The sequence below is a fragment of the Austrofundulus limnaeus genome, unplaced genomic scaffold (genome assembly GCF_001266775.1).
Source record: "Austrofundulus limnaeus strain Quisiro unplaced genomic scaffold, Austrofundulus_limnaeus-1.0 Scaffold512, whole genome shotgun sequence".
Classification (NCBI taxonomy): Eukaryota; Metazoa; Chordata; class Actinopteri; order Cyprinodontiformes; family Rivulidae; genus Austrofundulus; species Austrofundulus limnaeus.
The window spans coordinates 425,746-432,960 of record NW_013952914.1 but is presented as its reverse complement, the minus strand read 5'-3'; the positions used below and the strand labels follow the sequence as shown (position 1 = coordinate 432,960).

The following is a 7,215-nucleotide window of genomic DNA, read 5'->3' as shown; positions in this document are numbered from 1 at the left end:
GGGTTGGGAGATGGCCATTTGATTTTATTTATTGTTTGTTTGTTTGTTTTGATTGTTTGTTTGTTTGTTGTTTGTTTGTTTAGGCTCTGAGATGTAAAATAATTTTGAAGCTGAATTGTCGGGAAAAAAATCTGTGAGATTGCCCTATGTCTATATACCTGCAAAATGGAGAGAAGTCTGTGTACCTTATGGACGATCTGTACAACTTGACATGTATGTTCAGTGGATCATAAGGTATTTTGCTAATAGATGGACACAACTAACACCAATATTTATTGCCAAAGTTTTAAAAACAGAAAATCACTTTGTGTTTAGAGTGTGTGCTTGGCATGATTTTTGGCTACAAACACTTCAAATTTTAGCTCAGCAGAAGTAAAAACTGATTGAGTTYCAACTATTTTTGTGTTCACAAAGGACTTGTAGCTGTGGCAGCAATGGTKAATTGTGTTGACTCCAAAGGATAATCTGTTGTCAATTTGCATCAATTGAATATATTTTGAAAGTTTTAATAAAATCTGTTTAGTAATTCYTGAGATATTTGTCACAAGACACACAAACAGGGCAGCATGACCAYCATGGTTAAAATGRGACAAGTTCACCTCCCAGTTTTTCTGTGTAGGTCATATGTTCTCCTCATGCATAGCCTACATGGGTTTTCTTCAGGTACTCCAGTACTAAACAAAAACATATGTTAGATTATTTGGTAACTCTAAATCAGGCGCAGTCAGTCCATAAGGYCTGGTGGGGCACAGCCTCAAACTTCATTCACCCCACAAAGTAGTTCCTCCTAATAAACYATGTAAACTGGTTATTTACTTAGCTTTTCATGTATTGTTCTGTTTCATTCCTTCCTGACTGCCACTGGCAGTTAAACAGAGTGGATATGTCTCCTCACGCTTCATGCAGGTAGAGATTTGATGTAAACAAAATTGTGTACGTGATACTATTTCACCTGGGCGCGCATCTATAAATAGCACACTACATTGGTCTCCTTGATATTCTTGTGGTTTACGCCATGCTTTGCAGGTTGATCGCTCCCATAAGTCCATGTTTTGGTTCTTYTTGGTTTCAGCAGGTCTGAGAGAAGTGAGCACACGTTTGGGGTGACTGTGACTTATTAGTCGGAGTGCTCTTTGTAGCCCTTTAGGGCTGTGGTTGGCGTGTATCTTTCTATTTCTTTCTGTTGGTGGGTGTGTCTGGAATAAGACATCTCATCCSCTTCTGGATTTGACAGGGCTGGCTGACGTTTTTTCCCGCGTCAGCAGCAGGTGGGGAAGAGTGTGCAGCTGGTGAGTGGCTAAAGGTTCTGCAGCGTTGTTTTCAGTTCTGTTCGGATTACCTGGCAGGCACTCTATTGCTTTAAACAAAGGACTCTGATRGCTCTTCAGTTTTATTGAAGTTCTRGCTCAGTTTGCCTGACAGGCACACACGTGGATGTGTGGCAACAATCTAAAATTAAATAGAGGACTCTGGTAGCATTCTTGAGTTTTAGTGAAGTTCCTGCTCAGTTTCCTTGTTGTGGTACCTGCCTGCACTTCCCACTTCTGTTTGGAATGCTGGGGTGCATTTCATGTAGGGCTCCTCTCCACATGGTGAATGGCCATGAGCTTTATCCCAAATGCCTGAGTGTGGGTCATCTCATAGAGGCTCTGACTGACAAATGCATGAATTTCAGTATTGTGCCTTTGTCTGTAAGAGAGCAGAGGCGCTTGCAGCTGTACGGCTGCATGCACTGTGCGTACCTTGAGGTTTTCCATTGAGTTAAAAGATGTTTTTTATAATCATTTGACTTTTTAAATGATTTTTCAGAGAAATGCTTACCATTTGGTAGGAATTAAGAGMGGGACAAATGGAAAACTGCTTTCAAAACTCTGGTCATTTTGAGTATCTTGTGATATATTTTGGCTTAACCAATGCGCCAGTTGTTCTCCAATCCCTTAACAATGTTCTTCATGATTTTTTAAACATTTTTGTGTTTGTCTACTTGGACAACATTCTGATCTACTCTAAAGASCCACTTCAATATTGTCAACACGTCTGTGCTGCCCTACAGTGATTTTATGAAAATCAACTGTTTGCAAAAGCTGATAAATGTGAGTTTTACATATCCTCTGTCTCTTTCTTGGGTTTATTTTTGGTCAAGGATATTTTCAYACTGACCCCAACAAATTGAAAGCAGTGGCAGAGTGGCCTATTCCTTCAGATCAATGCCAGCTCAAACGATTCCTGGGCTTTGCTAACTTCTACCGCTGGTTTATCAAGGACTACAGCCGGGTGGCGGCCCTGCTCACTCAACTCACCTCAACTTTAAAGGCATTCAAATGCACTGAGGTAGACTGTGTTTGGTGAGTTAAAGGCACCGTTCATCTCTGCACCCATCCTCAGACATCTTAACCCAGCGAAACAATTCATAGTCAAAGTTGACACCTCAGACACAGGAGTTGGAGCAATTTTTTCTCAGAAATCAGACACTGACAACAAGATCCACACCTGTACCTTCTTTTCTTGCCACTTATCCCCTGCAGAGAGAAATTATGATGTGGGTAACAGAGAGCTTCTCGCTATTAGGTTAGCCCTTGAGGAGTGGTGACACTGGCTAGAGGGCGCAGACCACAAAAACCTCTCATACCTACAGAACACCAAGAGATTAAATCCACGACAMGCCACAACAGTTTTTTGGTTGATTCAACTTCACAATAACTTACAGACCAGGCTTAAAAAATGTCAAACCAGACACGTTGTCCCATCAGTTCTCTTTTTTAGAACAACCAAAAGAGGAAAATATCATCCTCTCATCCTGCTTCGTGGGGGCCCTCACTTGGTCTATAGAGAAGGACATCTTAGAAGCTCAGAGGACTGAGCCCGACCCTGGTGATGGGCCACAGGGTAGGCTTTATGTCCCTTCTTCTGTAAAAAGTGAAGTATTGGATTGGCTCCACACCAGCCAGTTGTCCTGCAACCCTGGTGTTAGCTGCATGCATTCTCTAGCTGCAAGATATTTTTGGTGGCCTACCTTGTCTGCAAACGTCAAAGAATATTTTGRAGCCCGTCCCACCTACGCCAGATGCAAGAGTGGCAACCGACCCCCCTCTGGACTTTTACAGCCTCTACCCACTCCTGGGCGACCCTGGTCTCACATCATTCTCGATTTTGTCACCGGCCTTCCACCCTCCCAAGGTAACATAGTCATTGTAAACACTGTTGAGTTACTCTGGTCTCAGAGTCAAGAAATTGTCATCACACACCTTCCCATGCTGCTGGTGGTTATGCTTCATTAAGCTATTAGCCAGCCACCATTAAACATAGAAGAAGACAACACAATATTTGAGGACATGGTAGTGTTATTATTGCCAATGGTGGATTGGGTTGTTGTGAGTGGCACAATGAGGGACTCCTCCACCCACTAACCAATCAATGACTGACAGTTTTCTGACATTACATTTTCAGGCCAGCACAGTATGGTACACTTACAACCACAGCAAAGTAAGTTCTGAAAACAGGAGTGGTGCCATGAATCCTTGCTAGTTGAAAATCTTTGGAACCACAGAAAGCTACGTCAAACAGTGCTGCTGAGGTGCTAGTGGAAAAGGAGCATTAGTCAACAGGAAAAAGCAGGATCTGTGCATGATTGTGATGTCTTAAAATTTAGTTCAAAACAAAGAAACAGGTAAGTGTTTTTCCTTCTTGCCTTTGTTTTTAACTAAACTTTAAGCTAAACTGAGGCAGCAAAACCATGCACAGTAGATCTGCACATGGATCCTGCTCCTTCCTGTCTGTTGACCAATAGGAGAGAAGCTGACCCAAGAAGGACCGCCCCCTTTTTGGATGAGGAAGAATGCATAAGGTAAAGTAAGAACGGAAGACAGAGAGATGTAAAGATGTATGGAAATAAAAGGGCGTGGGGAGAAAAAAAATGTAAAATTCTAAGAGAAACAAATTCATGTACAAATAAAAGGAAAAATATATATATATAAACACAGTATATATATTTTTTAATTGTAAACAGTAAAACAAATTTTGTGCTAAAATATAATTTATTGGAACTAAGCTGGAAAAATAAATATGAAGGTCAATTAAATTATAAAACAAGAGGTAAAGTTCTCCTTTTTTTAATTGGTGCATTTTAAGTATCAGTTTCAGTCCTCCATGTAAATAGTTCAACGTATGTCAGCCAAATAAGCTTTTAACAATAATGGCTTTATATATTCCTTCAGGTAAAAGAAACAAAAATGTCAAACTATCAGAGGTTTCTAAAAATCTATTTTCTTTTATTTTGACAAACATGCAACAAAAGCTGCAATAAAAACAGCTAAATGTCAATCTGCTGTTGTACAAAGGTGAGAATGCTTTGGTGATAAAACAGATACATTCAATAATGCAAACAAACTTTAGACATAAACAATAAAATACAAAGAGCTGGGGTTTTTAGGGAACCCCAAATGCATCAAAAGACAATTCCAAGTGTCAAAAGATGATTTGAAAAGAAATAATGCCAAGACAAAATAATTTTCTGAATAAATCCTAAAAATATTAATATGTTGGTCAAACTGACTGCAGCCACTTGTAACAAGTCACATGTTGGAACAGGGAAGGAGAAAATAAAGAATATGTTGGGGGGAGGGTGGTTGGTTTCTTCTAGTGAAGCATTTTTGTCTGTACAAACAGAAATGCAATAATAATTCATATAAGAAATTCTCCAATTTTAACCAAAAACATTAAGTTTTAAGATATAATTATGGAAAGGTTTAATGGTTTGAAGATGCAAACATTCATGTACATTCAAATGTATGTAGTTTGAAAAGTATTTTTGAAMCAGACTGATGCAATAAATAAAACAAATACTGTTAGTTGACTCTTCAAGAGTTAACTCTACATCTAATCTCCTGAGAGAAAGAGCCATTAGTAAGAAACCATTTCCCCTCATTAAGCAGGTGTCAATCATCTATGGCTGCACCTGCTATCACAGCTGTGTTCTACCTCCCTTTTTACTGTACAGAGTTCTTTTCCACTTCCTGTTTGAACTTCTTGATCACAGCTCGTCCCGTGCGCTCCAGTTCTCCAGTTCAGACTGCAGCACGTCAGAGTTCTGGGCCTTAAAGCTCAGCTCTCCTTGTTCCTGAGTTTTCCTCGACTTGGCTCGATCCCAGTCTGTTTTGACCGTCTCGTTGTCCCACACCACTGACGTTTCTGTGTCACTGATGTAGCCCAGATCTCCCGTGTAATGGGTCGGAAACACCAGGAGCGGCTCGGCAGAGAAAGCGTGTAGGTCTCTGTGCTCAAAGTGATCCATGTACTCCAAACTGARGAGTGACAGGAATGTGGAGATGCAATCAGATGAGCAAACAAACAAAAAAAAAAAGAAAGAAATCACAGCTGTGGTTTACTCACATTGGATGTTTGTTGTACATCACAGGGAGGAACTCATCAACAGGAAGCATCTTTTTCAGAGGTTCAGCTCTGAGGAGTTTTTGGGCTCCTTGTAATGTCAACATGTAGCCAAGAGTCCAGTAGGAGTAATCTGCCTCCACCAGGTTGTGGATGTTGGGGACAGATTTCTCTGAGTGGTCAACCTGCATCCTTTTCCGTCCAATATAACTGAAAGGAAGGAGTCAGTAAGTAAGTACATTCAAAATAAAATAAGTAATAAAGACACCTACGAGTAGATTATCTCTTTATTGGCAGCAGGTGACAAATATTTTATCATGAAGTTATTAAAGGCACAGTGTGTAGGATTTGTTGTTTTCAGCGACATCTAGTGGTTGAGTGGTTGAATCATCCTCCCCTGGTTCTCTTTCATACCATGATTGTTTCCTAACATAGATGTGAAAAAGTAAATCTTTTAAAAGTTTATAATAATTTTAAACATTTTAAATTCCTGTCAGTTAAGTTGAAAAATGTCACATCTGTAAATGTTTGCAGTAAATAAYGTTTCATAAAAAGGCAGTGACAAACAAAAATAAGACATTACCCAATAACTACTGATGTCATTACTTTGAATCAAACATGTACATGCTTCAGTCAGGAGTTATTTGTTATTTTACCAGATGTTGTTTCAGGACAGTGATGACTGAATGTTACAATGCCACATTCCCACAAGTAATTTTGACATTTGGCTGARAGAAGAGATATCATGTGTGACAGATGGATGAATGCCAGCAGAAAGCAAGCTAATCCTTTGTTTACCAGACTTTTTTTTTCCAGTCTGTTCACGAAACTTCACTCACATGAGATCCCAGTCCAGCTTGTGTGTTGTCACCTCCTGCAGCAGAGCCTGAAGACGACGTTTGAAGAAAACCTCAAAACGAAGGTCATCCTCGAGGACCAGGGAGGTCTGCAGGTCACGTTCCACTATCTAAACACAAAACATGAAGGAGGATTTACATCAAAGTGCTGCAAAGACATTTGCAATCTAGTTTATGATGCATCATCTAAAATGTAGCATTTAGTGCACTACCACTATCAATAGCAGTTAAAGGGGATATTTTATTTTCATCTTGTTGTGCAAGTAGTCAAAACAAAACCTTTTTCAACATGGCTGCTACCAAACCTAAACTAGCCACTGTGCAGCTGTATCCCACTTCCAGAATTTTGTCAGTCCCCCATTTAAGCTCTCTGTTGTTTTTGGAACTTGTTTTCCATCACAAACTCTCCTTTAGAAGTTCAGAAACTAGAACTGATTTGTTGAAGCAAGTAGGATGGGTGCTGAGTGAAAAATGGTCCAATAACTGGCCTGTTTGCAAGAATGTTTTAAAGGGGACCTATTATGCAAAATTCACTTTTTAAAGGTATTTTACTCAACTTTGGGTATGTACTTCTTAAAAAAACAGTCCTAGGACCAAAAAAATGCACCCAGGGGCATATTTACTGTAAGTAAATGTATTTTTAATGTATATTAACGACAAGTTTTATACTTCCGTCATTTTGTGATGTCACAAGCCGTACGGCAACCCACCGGAACCTGCGTCCTCAACTAGCAACCCCCCGGGTGAAACTCCACCTCCTCAGTATAAAAAGCCATCGCCGTGTTGTTGTGCAATGTGCAGCTCATTTCACAACAAGCCTCCAATAGGGCAATGGGTAGAGTGTTGGACCAGAGAGCAGGAGACCAGGGTTTAAGACCGGCATGGACGCTATTTAATTATTTATTTTCATTCGTTATGAACACATTTTTTCATGTACCTCTATTTTTTAGCTTATTAAAGCCTTGTTAAAGCC

General features: G+C 39.9%; 1 protein-coding gene across 1 annotated transcript in view; it reads right to left on the bottom strand.

Moving 5' to 3' along the window:
- Nucleotides 1–4,243: 4,243 nt before the first annotated feature.
- LOC106530366 (procollagen galactosyltransferase 1) overlaps nucleotides 4,244–7,215 on the bottom strand; it is a gene marked incomplete at its 5' end in the record, with an annotated part of 19,792 nt that continues 16,820 nt past the window's right edge. The window contains 3 exon segments of the mRNA XM_014025965.1: nucleotides 4,244–5,300; nucleotides 5,389–5,595; nucleotides 6,225–6,352. Coding sequence (XP_013881419.1) covers nucleotides 5,030–5,300; nucleotides 5,389–5,595; nucleotides 6,225–6,352 — 606 coding nt within the window.